This window comes from Triturus cristatus, chromosome 7 (assembly GCF_964204655.1).
Source record: "Triturus cristatus chromosome 7, aTriCri1.1, whole genome shotgun sequence".
Taxonomy (NCBI): Eukaryota; Metazoa; Chordata; class Amphibia; order Caudata; family Salamandridae; genus Triturus; species Triturus cristatus.
Genome location: NC_140590.1, coordinates 1,191,856,043 through 1,191,875,381, shown reverse-complemented (window position 1 = coordinate 1,191,875,381; position 19,339 = coordinate 1,191,856,043). Strand labels below are relative to the sequence as shown.

Sequence of the window (19,339 nt, the reverse complement as noted above, 5' to 3'; positions counted from 1 at the left end):
CAAGCTACGGCCAGGTCCTTGGGCCTCACAGCGACGACCCGTCCACCTCAGTCTGCTTTTCGTCCCTTTCATGGCTACGGAAGGGGCAAGCTACCCAGTCTCAGCGTGGCCGCAGACGTGGAACCCAGAGACGTGGATCTGGGGCCCAGCGGGTGGGCCAGTCCACCTTCCCATCCCTGCAGTAGCCTCCAAACCTCCTTAGTCTGACCTTACAGGGCCATCAGACGCCAGTGGGCATCCAGATTCACCATCAACTCCCCCACTGGCATACCATCATGTCGGACAGGTGGGTTTTGAAAATAGTCCAAAGGGGCAACTCCCTGCTCTTCGAGACTACCCCTCCCTCCATGCCACCATCTTTCGATCGCATGTTGGAGGATCATTTGGCACTTCACAGCCAGGAAGTTTCGGCACTCTTGGCCAAGGGGACCATAGAGAGGGTTCTTACGCCAGAAGTAGGTCGTGGTTGCTCGTCCCGCTACTTTCTGGTGCTCAAGAAGGACAAATGCCTGCGCTTATTCTAGACCTCAGGGCCCTCAACTGCTTCCTCCGGAAGGAGAAGTTCAAAATGTTGACTCAGGCTCAAGTCCTGTCTGCCCTCAACCCTGGAGATTGGATGGTGGTGTTGGACTTGGAGGATGAATATTTTTACATCCCCGTCCTGCCGGCCCACAGGCCCTATCTGCGATTCACGGTAGGCCACGAGCATTTTCAGTTCACTGTGCTTCCCTTTGGCCTTACCAGTGCCCCTCGGGTGTTCACAAAAGTGATAGCGGTGGTCGCAGCTCATCTGTGCAGATTCGGGGTTCCAGTCTTCCCCTATCTCGACGACTGGCTGTTGAAGGTAGGCTCGCCCCAGGCCGTCGTCTCCCACCTCCAGACTATGGCAGACCACCTGTACTCGCAGGGGTTCACTATCAATGTGCCAAAGGCACACCTGACCCCCTCTCAAACACTCCCTTTCATCGGGGCGGTTCTGGACACAGTGCCATTTCGGCCTATCCTCCCAAGCAGCGAGTCTGGAATATTCGGGCTATGATACTGATGTTTCAGCCTCTATCCTGGATTTTGGTGAGTGACCCTGAGGATGCTGGGCCTCATGGCCTCCTGCATCTTGCTTGTGGAACATGCCAGATTGCATATGCAGGCTCTGCAGTGGGACCTGGATTTCTGGGTACCATGTACAGAGACCAAGAGCTTCTTGACATAGGGTCCATGAACCCCACCCCACCTTGTTTGTTGCAATACCACATGGCGGTGGTGTTGTCTGTGAACACCTGCACTACAAATCGACCAAAGCTCTTAGTAGGTTGATATAGAGCCCGTACTCCGCCGGAGACCAGACATCTCTGATCTCCGCCTCTCCCAGATGGCTTCCACATCCCAGGAGTGAAGCATCTGTCACCACTGTGAGATCTGGTTGGGTAAGAGAGAGGGATCTACCTCTGACCCAAGCGTGGTTTGTGAGCCACCACTGCAGGTGTTGCGCAGTCCCCTCTGAGAGCTGGACGTAGTCGGAAAGATTGCCCAGATGCTGTGCCCACTGGAAATTCAGGCCCCACTGCATAGCCCGCATATGCCATCTGGCATGATCCACTAGCAGGATGCAGGAAGCCATGAGGCCCAGCAGTCTCAGGGTCTTTCTTTCCAAAATCCGGGATAGAGGCTGAAACATCGGTATCATAACCCGAATATCCCAGACTCTCCGTTCTGGAGGATAGGCTTGAAACTGCACTGTGTCCAGAACTGCTCCGACGAAAGGGAGCGTTTGAGAGGGGGTCAGGTGGGACTTCAGCACATTGATAGTGCACCCCAGCAAGTGCAGGAGGTCCGCCACAGTCTTGAGTTGGAAGACGACAGCCTGGGGTGTGCCCGCCCTCAACACCCAGTCGTCGAGATAGTGGGAAGACTGGAACCACTAATCTGCGCAGATGAGCTGCGACTACCGCCATCACTTTCGTGAACACCCGAGGGGCACTGGTAAGGCTAAAGGGGAGCACGGTGAACTGAAAATGCTCGTGGCCTACTGTGAACCGCAGATGGTGCCGGTGGGCTGGCAGATTGAGGATGTTCAAATAGGCGTCCTGCAAGTCCAACGCCACCATCCAGTCTCCAGGCTGGAGGGCAGACAGGACCTGAGCCTGAGTCAACATTTTGAACTTCTCCTTCTGGAGGAAGAGGTTGAGGGCCCTGAGGTCTAGAATAGGATGCAGACTTTTGTCCTTTTGGACACCAGAAAGCAGCAGGAATAGCAACCACAACCTACTTCTGGCGTAGGAACCCTCTTGATGGCTCCCTAGGCCTAGAGAGCTGAAACTTCCTGGTGGAGAAGTGCCTAATGATACTCCTACATGTGATCGAAAGACAGTGGCTTGGAGGGAGGGGAATTCTAAAAGGGGAGGGAGTAGCACCTTCAGACTATTTTCAAAACCCACCTGTCTGACGTGATGGTCTGCCAGTGGGGGAGGTGATGGCGAATCCTGACGCCCACTGGCTTCTGATGTTCTGGAAGGTCGGACTAGTAAGGTTTGGAAGCTGCTGCAGGGGTGGGAAGGGTGGACTGGCCCGCCTGTTGGCCCACAGGCCCACGTTTAGGGGCCCTATGTCTGTGGCCATGCTGAGACTGGGTAGCTTGCATGAACCAGTGGCTGGTCTGGGCTAGATGAATTACCCCAGGTGTCAGTCTGGATCTGGTGAATTTTTTCTCAGCAGTACCCCTGCGCATCGTTAGGCGGCGTCAGTCAACTCCGCGTCCGTCGTCCGCATCGTGTTAGCCAGGATGATGTCGCGGCGTCTAAATAGACGCCGCCCCCGCTCGCTGATGTCCGTTCTGACACGACTTTCCACGTCATAAGCGCAGAGCCATGCAAGACACTGAACACTTGTGCGCTACGCTAGGGCCCTGCAAGGTAAACCCTGTCCTTAGAAGTTAGTCCGAAGAGCGGGGAGGATGGGTGGGGCAGTAAGGAATCTATAACTAATATGTGTCTCTTACAAATACATCGTTACCGAATGTAAGTTACGTGTTCGTCTAGGTTTCCCTCACCCTTATCTTCGTTGTCAGAACTTCTTCTCAGTTTTACCAATGTTGATTTGGGTTTCACTCCATGCTCTGTTTTCTACTAGTTCCCTTAGTTTTCTAACTGTTGTAGTAGGTTTCCTTTTGTGCTCGCTTTGTTCTCTAAGACTTGGTTTGTTGTATGGGTTACATTAATGTGTTCTTTGTCTATGGCTTCCTTTAGTTGGTTTTTTATCCTCTCATTGTCGTTTTTATTGCACAGTGTCTGTTCCCACTGTTGCCCCATATCCCTGACGGTATTGTCGGTTTTCTCAAGTCCCTTTCGATGTTATGTTCCTCCTCAGTCTTCTCCCCATCCCATTTTCATTGTTTGTGTTTTCCAAGATTCCGCGTTGTGTTCTGTCGTCTTTGGATGCTCTCATAAATGTATTTCTTGTTTCATGGCCATGCAGTGGTCTCTCTTTTCTGCGTTTACCTACGCTGCCATCTCTGTTGTAGCAGGCTCCCTACTGTGTTCTGTTTTGTTCAGGCTCTTTTTGTTTAAATTGGTTTGATTGTTTTCATAAAACTGTGCATACATACAAAGCAATTTTCAACCGTATGGACAGAGGACGCTCTGGCGGATCTGGGAGTTGCGCTACTAGCAAGGTAATGAGGCCCAAGGGCCCTTGGCCCCGCACCATATACATATGCATTTGGGATATGTCCCACTGTGTCTTTAATGTGGCTTAGCACCTCATTCCAAAGAAGAGTTAGCATTGGGCAAGACCACCAGATGTGGATGTAAGAGCCTATATCGGAGTCACAGCGCCAGCACATGGGTGAGTGTTCAGGCTCTCTTTATTAGATCTCCCATATTTCCCCAGTGATGCCCCTCTTCTCACAGGTTCATTTCAGCGCTGTCTCTTTTGCCTTAGAGTCATCTCAGTACGTGGTTCTTCTCGTCTCCTTGAACACATTGGAAAAATTGATGAGAGATTCGATATTCCAAAACCAGCAGAAACTTTGAATAGAGACCAGTGTTTGGTGCAGGCTCCGCATCCGTTGGCCACCTCCCCCAGAATCAAGTAAGTGATGGAGGGAGTGAACTCCCTGCTTTGGAGCATATCCCCCAAAACCAGGCAATGATGCAAGCAGCAGACTGACCTCCCTTGATGCTGGCCATTGACACTATAAAGGGAAATGTACTCGAGTAAGTGCTCACTAGGGTGAAGATTGGCACACGTTTAGTATTGAGCTCGTGAATAATTCCATAATTTGTAATTCTAGATGGCAAAGTATCCGAGTGTTCATTTCCTCCACATTTCGGGACATGCATGGAGAACGTGACCTCCTTATCCGCTCTGTTTTCCCTGAACTTCGAGCACGAGCATCCCGGTTCTTTCTCTCTATAGAAGAGATTGACCTGCGCTGGGGTATTACTGAAGAGGAATCGCGCAGCAACAGGTAGGTCCGCATTGTCAGACTTCCTTCCTTTTTTTTCCTGCTTATGTTTAACAAATTAGGCCTTGTGCCATGCTGCTTTGTCCAATGCGATTGGTTGGCTATTGGAGAGAGTCTAAAACTACACCTTTGGTACCAACATAAATGTGCTCTGTTTTGTTTTGTATTTCACATCAGATGCAATTCATTCATTAGGAGACAGGAGCAGGAATATATATGAACTTTTAAAATATTATGTTGTCGCTAAAATTCTCACAGAACTGCAGCTTTACTTTAACATTAGTGTATATATATATATATATAATTATTTTTTTCTCACTGAAAAAACAAAGGCTAAATGAACATTATAATAAGGTGAACATGTCACTTAAAAGATACCATTTGAAACTAACAAAACCCTAACTATATTCAACAGGTATAGTTATCTCAAGTAATCATTACTCGTGCCTGAAAGTAATTATAATTTGTGTCCCCACCATGCACAGCATTGTCAATATTAATGAATTTTCAGATGTGAAAATAAAAAAATAAAAAATAAAAATAAATAATAAATAAATAAAAATTTCAGATGTGATTAGAAATGTTATAAATTTAGTCAATTAATATGTCATGAGTGATTTAATATGCAAGGCTAAAAGCAGTGCATGGCAAGGGCATGAGTTATAATTACTTTAAGACAGTAGTTAGTTACTTGAGAACTATATTGGGGGAATTTTAGAGCTTTTGTTAGTTTCTAATGGTAAGTGTTAAGTGGCATATTCACTTAACTATAATGTCTATAACCTTTGGTTTTTTTTTCCAGTGAGTTTCTAGGGTTTTGTAACATAGAGTAAGATGTTTATCACTGTGCATGAGGGAAAGTTTGGACGCAGGGCCTGGCATTGTCCATTGTGCTGCCCCTCCTCCTCCTTGCCCTCTATTATGCAATTCCATCCCCTTGCCCCCTCACTCAAATCCTGTGTGGCTGTTGTTCTACCACTGCCCTTTCACCTGGTCTGCACGGTGAGATTGCTGCCCCTACCCACCTCCCTCCTACCCTCTGTTATCAGAGTCCATGCACCTCTCTCACCTGCCTTGCACTCTCCGATGTGCCCTCTATGGTTAGCTTGCTGTCCCTGCCCACTTCTCTTGCCCTCCATTGCCTGAGTCTATAGCCCTACCCTCCTGCTTAGCATTTATGCTTAGGTTGATGCCCAAAACCTGCTTTTTCCTGCGCTTCTAGGTCTGTGTGAATGCCCGTGCTCCCTCGCCTTTAATTGCGCAGCCCCTATCCCACCTGCCCAGCATGGTCAGATTGTTGCCCCGGTCCCCGCCTCCTCCAGTCTGCCTTCCATTGTCCAACTCCATGCCCCTATACCCTTCCTACTGCTCTCCATATTCCATTTTGCTACCTCTCACTTCTGCCCTCTATGCTGTGTGTTTCAGCTGCCCCTTCTGCCCGGGCTGCTTAGTAGGTTGTGAAGGCCCTGCACTCTGTTGTCTGTGTCCAGCCCCAACCACTCTCTTCCGCTCTCCATGGCCCTTTGTGTATCCTCCTGCCCTTATTGCCACCGTGGTCCGTTGTGGTGCCCCTAACCTTCCTGCCTGCCATTCATGGTCTTTTGTGCTACCACTGCCCCTCCCCTTCACTGTGTGGTCAGCTTGCTGCCCTGACTCCTTCCCACCTTCCCTCCATTTTACGTGTGTATGCCCTTATAGCCTCCCTGTTGCGCTCCATGGTGTGTTGTGCTTCCGCTGCCCATCCCGCCTGCCCTGCATGGTCAGCTTGCTGCTCCTGCCCTTTCTCCTTCCTCCCTACCCTTCTTTGTCCATGTGCGGGTATTTTACTCTACCTCCTGACTTCCATAGTCCGTTGATGTGCCCCTGCCCCCTCCCTCCGGACTGCTATGGTTTGTTGTGCTGCAACTATCCTTCCTGCCAGCTTGCTACCCTTGCCTCCTCTCCCTGTCCTCTTTTGTCTGTGTCCATGTCCCCACCCTATTGCTTTCTGTGGTCCTTTGTGCTGCGTTGCCCTCCTGCTTACCCTGTGTAGTGTATTCTGTTGCTGCTATTGCTGGTGCCTGCCTGGTAAGATCAGTTTCGTGCCCCCGAGACTTCCCCCCCCCCCTGCCCTCTATTGTACAAGTTCATGTCCCTACCCCATTCCTTCTGCCCTCCATGGTCCATTGTACCATTCATGCCAACATGTTGAACTTGGTAAGAAGGAGGTTTTGAAAAATAAATTGGGGAATTGATTTTCACCATTGACTCACATTTGAAAAAGCAGAGATTTAGGCTGTTCACAGCTAAAATATCAGGATTAAAAGATTGGGAAATTCCCACTTGAATTGGATCTGTTGGCATAAATGTTCGTACTGACCCTGCACCTCCTTCCTGGCGTCAATGGTCCGTTGTGTTGCTATAGCCTCTCTTGTCTGTCCTGCATGGTTGGTTTGTATCCCCTGCCCCCCTTTCCTTAGTCCTCCATGATTCGTTGTGCTGCCTCTTGCCCCTCCTCCCTGTCCTGCATTGTCTGAGTCCGTGCCCCTGACCTCTGCCTCCCCACAGTGTTCTAATGAACAACTAGATCGCTAACATTCTGTTTTTATTACATAAGTGTGGCACACCTAATGTCATCTTGATTTGAATCAAAACAGTAAAACGTAAAGCATTTCCTTTGAAAATGAGAAAATTAGGGAACCTTTTTTTTCCATAGAAATTATGGTAAGTGCTTTAAAAAACTAAAATGGGGACATACTTTCTGAATTCCCAAATAGCGACAATGCGCTTGTAAATTATTTGCTATTTTTATAGCTTTTTGTCCAGGTGACCTCTTGATAATTTGTTGCACTTAGGGGAGAGAATGTGGTGGTATGGCTAGAGCTGCTGACTTTTGAACTGTGGAGCCTGGTTTGAGTTTCGGCTCATTATTCTGTGATTCTAGGCAAATTACTTAATCTCCCCCGTGCCAAAAACCAAAATGAATGTGTTCTTGTGTAATGTAGCTGATGCTAATGTAAAGCCCCTGGATATTGTGATGTTGAATATCTGAAGGTACCATATGGTACCTCCTGCTCAGCCTCACACGCAAAGAAGATACACCCACCTGTGCAATGTGGAAGGATCAGGGTTTCTTCCTCCGTCTTTAAAAAGATGAATACAAGCTTTGATTAGTGTAGGCACATAAAGGTAATTATTCATTTTCCACAAAAAAAGGAAAGCAATTACCCACCCACGTTGTAAATCGTATCTCACAAAAATATTTTGGACATATTTCAGAGAATGGATAAAGGGTTACAAACTGCACTTGTTAATAAGTCTGAATCCTACAGAGCAGTTTTTAAGTCACTTTAAAGTTATGGAGTGGAATATTAATACACTATTGTAGTGCACTTATTATTAGCATAGCACCTAAAGTGATTAGTAATAAAAAGAACTGTATTCTGAGTGTTACCACTATTATAACTTTGTATGTGTGTTAAGGTCGTATGTGTTTTGGACAAACATCTAACTTATAGAAAGTAGTTATGACACATAGTTTTAGTCAAACCAATGTTGACAATGTTTTTTCAGCGAGAACGGGGTTGATGAAATTAATCTGGTGAAAGCCTTTCTTCATGAAACATTCCTTTCCTAAAGCTGCTTTGGCTCTTTTAAGGGGGTGGTTCCTCTCTTAATCCTCTCAGTTATTTTCCTTTATTTTTAGTACCCCCTACCCCTCTTTTTTCTTTCAAACCCCTTTCCCATTCTCTAACTTTACTCATGTTTTTACAAATCCTTTGCTTTCAGTTGATTCCTTTTTTCAAACAAATCTCTTACTCTTCCTTCTGTTTTGTTCACATTTTTTACAAACCCTGTACTCCCATGCTTGCTTTAATTTCTTTTTTCAACCTGTGGCTTCCACTCCCACATTACTTCTGTTTTTGTGTTTTTTACAAACCTATTATTCACCCTCCCACTTTACTCTTTTTTAGGTATAGCCTAGGCAGCGTGTGTGCTGCCTATTCAAGATCTTTTGTTTTTGATCAGTGGGCTTGTAGTCCGTCATTGATTACCATTGGTTGACTTCATTATGATTCTCTGTTGCTGTAGACTTTCTTCTTCTTCATGTGTTTGTCCCTCTGCTGGTGCATGGAAGCATTACTAGTGTCCTTCCACTCCTCCTTTTTTTTTTTTTATTTTTTTTTTTAGGAAGTAATTTTTTCTTATTATTGGCGCATTCTACCAGAGTGTCGTTTTCAGCTTGCTCCTTTGTGTGCTTCTCCCCCTTCTGTATCCCTCCCTCATCTGTCGCTTGCCCCAATCCGTTGTTGTCCAGGTTGCTTTCCCCACCCGCCCTCCTCCTCTGTTATCTGTTGCTTACCCCCACCCACTCACCTTCTCTTCTCTTGTTGTTACTTGCACTTACAGACCTCCCTTCCTTCTGTTGTTGCCCCTATCCACCGCCTCTCCTTCCACTGTTGCCTATGTTGTTGCTTTCCCACTCCCAGCCTCCATTCGGCCAGAAATAAAAAACAAAATGCTATGACATGTCATAGTGCTTTTTCTCCAACTTTCAGAAATGCTGCACAGCCGCTGCACCGCTGTGCAACATGACCGCAAACAATTAATGGAAATGGCTCTCTTGTTGGTGAGACTGATTGATTTTGCCAATGCCTGTTTTATAAACCCCTCCCGGTTTACTTCCTTTGTTGTTTTCACACACCAGTCACTCCCCTCCTGCTTTGCTGCCATTTTAATGCATTTTCCCTCTCCTATTTCACTCTCCCCCTTTTTTAAAACAAATTTTACAGACATATTAGTATCACCCCTTCTCCATCCATTCCTTCCCTGTATACCCAGGCCATTTCCCCTTCTTATTGTCATTCTATCCTTTAAAATGAACAATTAGAGGAGCGTGAATTCACACGGTGCTCTCCTTGAATGTCTTAAAGAATTAGTTATTTTTGACATAAGGAAGAGCCCATCATTAAAAGTTCGGAAAATACACTTTTTTCTAAGGTACATAGGTGCATAGAACATCCTCCAGAAAGGACATATTTTGCAAACAGAGGGGAAACCTACCAAGATTCCCCGAAGCCAGATAGAAATATAGGTATTATTTTACCATTTCCCAGTCCTCATTCCATGTGATATCGCAATAAATAACCTCCACTGGAAACGCTTTAATGAATGAATGGTGGTCAGAGAGGCAATTAAAGAGACCGAGACAATAATTTCAAAGAAAATGGTGATATTACTACCTCCTTAATGATCTGTTGAGACACAGCCAAAGCTGTAATACGGGGTGGGGTGGTCATACACGTCCAGTTGTTTTCAGAGAAACAGGGCCATAAGCTAGAATTGAAGATAGCTTCATTGAAGAGAAGGCAATAGGACATGAAGTCCTTTAGAATATATAGAAAGCTACAAACAGCTAGAGGTGAACTGTAGCAAATCCTGTTCGCTGAGACAGCCAGTCAAATTCTACGCACTAAGCAAAAATTTTATGAAAAAGGGAACAAAGCAGATAGGCTTGTATGTCTGCAAAATCAAAGTTGACCAGAACCGGAGCATAGTGAAACGCACAAAAACCCCAACTAGCTCTAGAAAGTCTCAACCCAATGAGATTATTCAGGTATTTTATAAACATTTTTGGAAGTTGCACTCTGAAGTGAATGCTCCTAAATAACGCTCCCAACTAATAAAGCTCTGGAACCTGATGAGTTCACTGCCTCATTCTTTAAGACTTTTAAGGAGATATTGACTGTAACACCCAGCTGATCCTCTCCCTCAACAACAAACCCAACGTCACCAAACACAACTTCCAGGAAGGATGAAAGCCGTCGCTACCTGGATAAAGAACAGCTGCCTGAAACTCAACTCTGAGAAAACAGAAGTCCTCATCCTTGGCTCCACTCCTTTCGCATGGGATGACTCCTGGTGGCCCCCTTGCCCTTGAAAATTTCCCTCACCCTGACAGACAATTTACGAAACCTCAGCATCCTACTAGACTCATCGCTCACAATGAACCGCCAGATAAAGGCCATATCCTCGACCTGCTTCAATACCCTCCACATGCTTTGAAATACGTTCAGATGGATCCCATCCGAATCCAGAAAAACTGTCTCACACGCTCTCTTCAGAAGCAGACAAGACTATGGCAACGCTCTCTATGCCGGAATCAACAAACTCTTTTGTAAACTCCAGACCATCCAGAACACCACTGCCAGACTGACTCTCGACATCCCCCATGGCAGTCACATCACTTAACACCTCCACAATCTCCACTGGCTCCCAGTTGAAAGAAGAATACATTTCAAACTCCTCACCCAGGCATACAAGGCCCTTCACAGCACTGGACCCACATACCTGAACCAACCGCCTCTCCTTCCACGTGCCCAAAAGACACCTCCGATCAGCTTATCTGTCTGGCCACCGTCCCACATATCTACAAGACCAGAAAAGGAGGAAAGGAACATTGACTTAAAGGTGTAAACGAAAATCCTGTGTAGACTCCATGAGAAGATATGAATTATAAATATACAACCCATACAATCTGGTTTCATAACCAGGAGACTGGCCCACAACTATATGCCTAGCTCTTAACTTTGGACAGAAACGGTACCCTACTGTATTGCTCCATTTATCTCAGATTGCTGTATCCTTGGATTGCCGTATCTGTAGGAATCCTTAAAAATATACAGAACGAGGCCTGGAATTTCCACAGATTAATAGATACATTCAAACAGCTGAGCTGTGACCATTGATAGATCGTACATCCCTGGATAGTATGAAACTATATATAAATAGATAGATAGATAGATATATAGATATATATCATCAAGATCGTGTCCCAGTGATCGAAATGTGTCATGACGGACACTTGTCTGTTTCAATTTTGAGGTGATGGAATAAATTAAAACACTTTTGTGAACAAGCAACTTCATAGTGTTGGCGTTTTGTGGTCCGTACCTGGATGGTCCCATTGCGTGGACACAAAACCACCAGGCGTGGATCAGCATGCCCCGTATTCCTCAGACCTTCCAACAGAAGTCTGAACCCTCAAAGATCGCCTTTAACGAAGATTTTGGATGCAAATGGAGGATTTAACTTCCCTTCTCCAAGTTACCATCCATGAGGGCCCTGGGATCTTCATTCGCAAATCTTCTTGTCAGTTTTATATGTATTTATGTTTCAATATCTGTCTGAGGGCCTAAATGTGTCTGAATAACCACATTGTGTCCCTGCACCTCAGCTTGTTAGTATATAATCTATGTTTTGCTCTCTGCTAATGTCAGCCCTGATCTTTTGTCCAGATATCGAATGTAAGACTTGAGTGATATGAAAATTATCTTCGCTAGTTAGGTGGACGCAGACCTTGATTTTTTCGTGGGTTATGAGGATGCACCTTCTAAAAACACTCCTAGTCCCAGTGGGACTCCCATGTGTCAGAATCTAGGGTCTGTCAGGCCTGGAGGCAAGTTAGGGTGTGGAGAATCGATGTCAAGTGGGTGGGTCTGTTGTGGAATCCTTTCTGTGGATTATATTTTGCCAGGCATTGAGTAGAATGGATGTTGACTATAGAAGAGTATGCCCTCCGCATGAACTTCAGGGGGGTAGAGCCACAAATTTTATTGTAGTCCTTGCACAGTGTCTGAAGTAGGGGGGGATGTTGCCAATATACATGTCCTTTGTCCTGGCGAGTAAAAAAATGCTCAAGTACTTGATAGGGTTGCTGACCATTGAAACCTATTTGTGTCAGCCATATGTTAGTAGTGTTCTGTGTTTTTCTGTGGGTCAGTGGTACCTATGCCCTGGGACTTATAGTAATTTATTTTAAATCATGAAGCCTCTTTGGAGATGGGTAGTTCAACCATAAGGGCAATCAGCGACGCTTCTGAGTCTGTCATGAAGCAGAGGATGATGTCCGCAAATAACATAGGTTTGTGTTCCATTTCCCCCACCCTACAGTGCAGACATTCAGATTTTGACTAATGTACTGAACCCACGACTCCATCATTGGGGCGTACAGAATGGGGGAGAAAAAGAACACCCATGTCACTTACCCCTTGAGATTGGGACTAGCGGAGAGGTTACCATTGACCTTTATTTTGGTGTGTGCGTTCTTATACTTTGGATGAATGTAAGCTTTTATCTTGGGGCCCAGTTAGGGTATGTCAGGCACTTTCGTTGAGATAAGGCCTGCCAAGCTTATCAAAGGCCTTTCCTGCATCAAGCAAGATAAGGACCATAGGGAGACTGCTCCTGTTTGCCACCTCCATCAAATCAAGTGTCAGTTTGTGTGTTATCCCACGCTTGCTGTAATTTGGCAAAACCTGATTGTTGAATTAATATCTGTTTATACCACACTGTATGGAGTCTTTGAACTAAAATAGAGGTGAATAGGTTTACGCTACAAGGAAATGCTATGGGGTGGTAAGTACCTCAGCACATTGGGTTCTTGTCATCCTTCAAGAAGGACAGATGAGAAGGCAGCATTGATTGTGTGACACTATTGGATGTTAGAAAGTGGTTGAATACCTTTGTTAGGTGGTCAGTTAGTGTGTTGATAAACATTTTGTAGAAAGAGGCAGGGAAGCCGTCATGCCCCTGCACTTGACAGCTGGCCATATTTCTGATCCCCTTTTAATGCCCTTCTGCACCTTCTCTACAGCAATCACCTCTTCCAGCTTCTCAAAACTAGTTTGCAAGTTAGGAGTAATGTAATTGTTTAGTCATCTTTTCTTGTAGGGTCTAAAGGCTGGTGTTTAAAGAGGGAGGAGTATAATGATGCAAATGTATTTAATATTTCTGCAGAGAAGGTATGTTTGTTGTCACTTGGGGTTAGTATTTATACGGTTGTGCATTTTTATCTGTCTTGGTTTATTGTCCCCAAGTGTGCATGTCATCCCCCCTTGCTTGTGACGAGATTCTGCCTGGGAGAATAGTTTCAGATATACTTTTCTCTGCCTGGCCAGGTGTTTCAAAATTAGAGGTGTGGGTGATCAACTCACCTTGGATCATTGCCGTGGCAGGGTCCCAAAGTGTCGATTCATTAACTTCTTAATTTCCCTCTAAATATGTTCTGATTACCTCGTATGCTGTCTCCCACTGTGAGGTCTTGGACGGTGATTTCTTTGAGAAGCCACAGTCGCAGATGTAGCTTTTGTTGGAGATAAACTTAAACACAAAAGCCCTTGTATCTGTTCCTGACTGTTTATTGTCACATCCTGCAGGAATATTAAAAATATTAAGAAAAAACGTCTCACCCACGAAATGGTGTCATGCTTCATCATTTGTGTTTTTCTCACCCTGATAGGACAGTACCACTAGAGCAGGCTCAACCGATTGCAGGAGCCTTTAGATATTAGTCTTTTCTGGAAGTTTCCGAAGGTCCAGTCAAGATAAAAATGGTTATGGATTTACCCAAATAACTTTGTTCAGTGGGAACCCGTACCATGACTAAAAACTAAGATACTGATGCCTATCAAGAATCCTATGTTCCGGCATCTCTAATATGCGACATGTTTCATGCGATTTAAATATATCTAAAAGGTCACTCTGCCTTCCTCGGGGCACCCAGACCTCCCTACCTACCCTCATCTAATTCTAAGGGAGTAATTAATGTGAGGAAGCATAAGGGTCTCCTACTTGTATATATTCATGAACCTATCTCACACCAGAAACAAAGTATTTGTTTGTAGCATAAATTAACACGAATAGTTTGCTCCGGTGGGCATGACTCACCCACTCATGCTTATACCAAAAACATATACAATCTTGTGCGTAATTGAGACCCACTCCAGTCTAACATTACACATCATCCCAAGGTGGAACTCTTAACTCATATATACGCACAACCCTATAGGGACCACCCTTAGGGCTGGGATATATGGTTTTGAATGTGAATGGGTTTTTACTCTATCTTACCTAAGTAAAGTTCTTAAGCAAGTCCCATCGGCTCGAGGTGGTAGACGCTTCCTTGTAGTCACACTCTTGGGAGTAATATACATAATTAACCATTACGTTGTTTGTACGTAGCCACCCTTATCTAATCTATCTAGAAAGCATACAAGTATCTAAAGGTAACCATTGTATTTCCTAAAAATAGCTGCTTTACTTGTTCTATATAATGAGTGTATATTTTCTAAATAAAACAATGCAATATATTTGTGAACAACGTAACGTGTCTAGGCAGTATTCGTTGTTACTATTCTTTCAAAAAGGCTGGAATACGCAAGTCGATTGGAAGCTCCTTCGTGATTCCATGGAGTGTGGTCACCATTTGTTGATGCTGTAATAAATAAGTTGCCAATATACAACATGTATCTTAGTGGTGTTTCGCCACATGCTAGCTATGTCAGTTCATAATCGCCCTTAGATAGCAATATCGCATCAAAAAACATGAGACAACATATCTCCTGGTGGTATTTCGCCTCACTGTAATTTGTCTGACAGTATTAGCCCTAAGTGATATCACATCAAAGAATGCAAGATAACTGTAGGTAGGATCCTTCTGCATGTGTTCCCCTACTTTTTGTCTGGTGCTAAGCTGGTTTTTTACTAGTCTGACTTGGATCCTGCTGATCAGGACCCAAGTCTATCTGCTTTCTCCCTAAACTGTTATGCCTTGTACTTGGGTAGATCCAGATTGGATATTGGGGTACCCTTGTCAGTCCCTAGTATATGGTACCCATAGGTGCCCCGGAGGCCTCCCATGGACTGAAGCCAGTATTATGCCACCCATGAGAGGCCATGCAAGATGAAACTACAGGTCTGCCATTGCAGCCTGAGTAAGTTGGTGCATGCACCACTTACTTAAGAACTAGGTGTACTATATCTAAGGGTCACTACACTTAAAACCTATTGCAGGCCTTGACAATCCTGAAGGCAGGGTGCTTGATTCTAAGTGAGAGGATGTCACTGCATGAGCAGGACACCCCTTCAGTCTACGGAGTCCATTCTCCCGGGTTGTCAGTGAAGCAGCCATTACGACATATTGAGTGGCATTATGCAACCCCGTGATGACCAACTCTAAAACGGCTGAAAGTAAGCCTATCATGTTTGGTGTCAAACACTGTGGAATCATACCCCCACACTGGTAACAGGGGTGGGAGGTATGATACCACCCCTCAGAAGCAAGCTTTGTTGGGTCCCTAGTGTCCCCGGTACCACCCTTCTAGTCCTTGGCAGACCAAAATGGTTGCTGCAGGCCAGAGACACATTTCTGCACTCCTGCTGCTGAGCCAAGCGCGGGCTGGGGAAGGCAGGACAATAGGCATCCTGTCACAGGGAGGTGTGACCACCTCCCAGACAGGATGTAGTGTATTAGGGCTGGGTGGGTGCCCTTGCCAGTGAACAAAAGTCTGCATGAGGGGCACATTTGGTGTCCCTGTGCATAGTCCAGTTCAAACCAGTCTTGGGAGCTGTTGGCTCCTGCTCTGGTGCAAAACTGGACAAAGAGCATGAGAGTTACCTCCCCACTGGCCAGACCCTCCCCTGGGAGGGTCCCCTGAATCTCTCTAACCCTCTCCCGTGGGTACAAAAGGGCTTACCTGGCTGTAGGACCCTAGATTCAACGTGGACAAGATTCTGATCAAGAAACCACTGACCTTCGACCGTCTGGACACTCTGGACTTTGTTTGGGCACGACTTTGTCTCCCTCTCCGTCCAAAGCATCGTCTGTGCCTGTGCACCATTTAGGCTCTGTGCAGGACCTGTGGAGAATCAAGGACAACCAAAGATATCTCCTTTGGAGTCAAGGAGTCACTCCCCTGCATTCGTAGGCACCACAGCACGACTGATTGGTCAGCTGCTCCTGAGCTCCTCTGGACTCCGAAGGCTCCAGCAACACAGGAGGTGGGTTCCTACATCCCTTGAGGTCCAAGCTGCCCTCATCAAGTTTGAGGCCTGAATCCCTCTAGGTTGCTGCAATACCTGTACCCCTATGCACTGCCTTCATTTGCAGTTGCATATGCTTGCTGGCTTTTCCCGAGCAAGTGCATTGGGCTCCGAGTAGCCCCAACCTCTGGCACCATTTCCTACCAAGAACTTCGGCCTCCTCGCACCCAGTGCTCCGTGGGCTGTTTTTTGGTGAAATCGCTCAATGTCCTCTCGCGACTCCTGTGCCTCCGGCCTGTTAGTCCACTTGAGGGTCAACTTTGCTTTGGCCCTCCCTGGTTACTCCAGGCTTGCCCTGACTCCCCTTGCTTTGATGAGTCTCCTGGACCTTGATGGTCCAAACCGTAACCTTCTTTGACAATCTGCGTGGGTTGCCGCTGCCAAGGCTTGTTGGTGCTCCTGCCGGACACGACTCCTCAGCTCTTGACATCCTTCATGGGACAGCTCGTATCCGGCTCCTGGTCGTCCTCGACGTCTCCTGGTCCCTGTGGCTGCATAGTCAAGAACCCCCTCAACGCACCTGAAGCACCCGACATCGGTGGGCATTCGTCTACCGAGCCCCTGGTCACTCCTGAGTGACCCTGGCCCTGTCCCCTCTGCTTTCAGTTACTCTTCGACCAGAATCCATCCCTGTATTTCAACCGACACTTTTCTTCCTTCCAGCAGTGACTCTTCTTTGAAGTCCTCCATTGAGATCGACAGCGGTTTCCGACACCACTTCAGACCTATGCACCCGGCTCCCCTGGGATAGGTAACACTGGTACTACCGTATCCACGGGTGGGGTGGCTCTCCAACCTCATAACTTCCACTGGGTTTCTTTGAAATCCACTGGGAAGGGTCCTTAAACATTAAAACTTCAACCACGATTTCCCCATAGAATTGTACGGTGCACACAGTTGTGTTCCCACACTGCACCTGTCCTCCGTGGGGTCCCTACTTACTCACCTTGGGTAATTTCTTGGGGCCCCAGCAATTTTTCATCCTCTAGACACGGTCTTTATTAGAGTTGTGATTCTTATACCACTATTTTAGTATATGTTCTGGTCTCCTCCTGGAGCCCAGTGTGTATTAGTGCTATTTACCATTGTTTCTGTGCTTCAGTATTGTGTGCTTTGTGAGTATATTCGTGTAGAAGGTAGTGTGTCGCACTCGCGAGTGTTATATTAATAAAGACATATTTTTATAACTATTGTGTGGTTCCCCTTTCATTTAACCAATACTATAATTTCCATCTGGTAAAACAAGCTGCTTAACATTCCTATAAGTCTAAGCCTGAAGGCCGATCTCCACAGCTACCAATTTGATAGCTTTCCGAGGTTATCTTTGACCTCTGAAATCACCGTAAGGGTTGATTGGACTGGTGCAAGGTGCCCACTTTAATTAGTGGACAGCATATACCAGGCCAACTTTTCACAGTTACATATATGCTGTTGGTATCTAACCATGTAATACATTGCTGAGTCTTAATCGCCCTTGGTTAGCGATATTGCACCACAGAACACAAGACAACAAAATAGACTGAAGCAGACCGCAACGCTTGGCAGAAGTCACCCGCATTGTAACTTTTAAGCCCTTAGTCTTATTTAGTTGGTGAGCACATTACCGAATAGAAGAACACTCAGATTGTATCCTAGTGGGCACAAAAAAAATCTCTGTAGCCCATAGACCCCCCTAATTTATATAGCGGAACCCCATATCTGGATCTCACTGCTCCAGGGGCACAGTGTCTCCACTAAGACTCCCCGCCTCAGCCACGTTAGACGAGTCGGGTAGTGCAGGCAGCCATTTTACAATGAAGGAAACAACCACATCTCCTACACGGATCACATCATGGAGCGCAGATCACACTACATATCCGTGAAGCGGTATGTATGGAAAATGTAGTCCTTTGGATCATGTGATACTTGATATAGTTTTATTTACAGATGAGATTAATTTATCTCATCGTCAACACAGTTTGCTTAAAACAGGTGTATTGATTAAGATTTAATTTTGGGTTCACAGTTTATTATGAACTATACAGAACATTGAGTGTGCAATGTGATAGGGGAATACACTTATCATACAGAAAATATATTCCCACTATTGCGGATATTTTGTGATCAAACTAATACAAAAGGATGCCTAGTCCTTTAACATGCTTTGTATATACAAGTGGAAAGGGAGGGAGGTTATCACATTTGTAACCATTCAGTGAGTAAGAAACAAATTGTCAGGATACTAATAAAACCTAGAGCGGTGAAAGGGGTAATAGCTCCATTAGTGGGTCTGCAGATAGTTCCAGACAATGTCATCATTAAGGCTGCATGTAACTGTCCTCAAACTATAGGTCTAGCGTTGCTTATAGTAGAGTAGTTTATTTGGCAGTTGGGTCCTATATCTTGCCACCTTCTCCAAGACTACTCATCTCAAATAATTTTCGGTGTGGCACATCTCTGAGAAGTGCCATGTGACTTAGTATTGTCTTTCCCACACCTAATGGTGCTCTGGTGTTCATTGTTTCTGACTTTTACTTTCATAGTAGTCATTCCAATATATCTTAGTTTACAGGGGCAAGTAAAGCTATAGACCACATTAGTTGTGTTACAGTTTGTTTCTATCTTAAGTATCCAAAGGGTCTTAAGATCTGGGTCCTCAGTTTTCCCTTTCTAAAGATATGGCACATACATTACAACCACCGCAGAGGAAGCGCCCTTTGACCATAGAAGTATTATATAATGAATGTTTGCTAGGATCTTGTCTTGTGTCCATATTCTAATAGACTTATTTCTTCCGAATGAAAATAAGGGGGGTTCAAAATCTAATGATACTGATGTTAATATTCTACATGTCTTATTGACCACTTTCTTCACTATGTTTGATAGGGGATCATATCTGGTAACACAGATTAATTTATCTTGATTTCTTGGGAATGGCAAGCAGATTGCAGCCAGATTAGGGCATGGCCAGATAAGACTTTAACTCCATGGCTGGAAACGAAGATGCTAGTTTGGAGTTCTCTGGTGAGCAAGAAA

The 19,339-nt window shown here is 45.5% G+C and overlaps 1 protein-coding gene across 3 annotated transcripts in view; it reads left to right on the top strand.

The window, feature by feature from the left end:
• Window positions 1-19,339, top strand: part of TEP1 (telomerase associated protein 1) — a 1,383,286-nt gene that overhangs the window by 511,673 nt on the left and 852,274 nt on the right. For all 3 annotated transcript variants that reach the window (XR_014966740.1, XM_085618536.1, XM_085618535.1), the window contains exons 18-19: window positions 3,937-4,086; window positions 4,289-4,465. Coding sequence is in view for 2 of the 3 variants with exons in the window: in XM_085618536.1 (XP_085474662.1) it covers window positions 3,937-4,086; window positions 4,289-4,465 (327 nt within the window). In the remaining variant the exon portion in view is untranslated. The remainder of the gene's footprint in view (window positions 1-3,936; window positions 4,087-4,288; window positions 4,466-19,339) is intronic.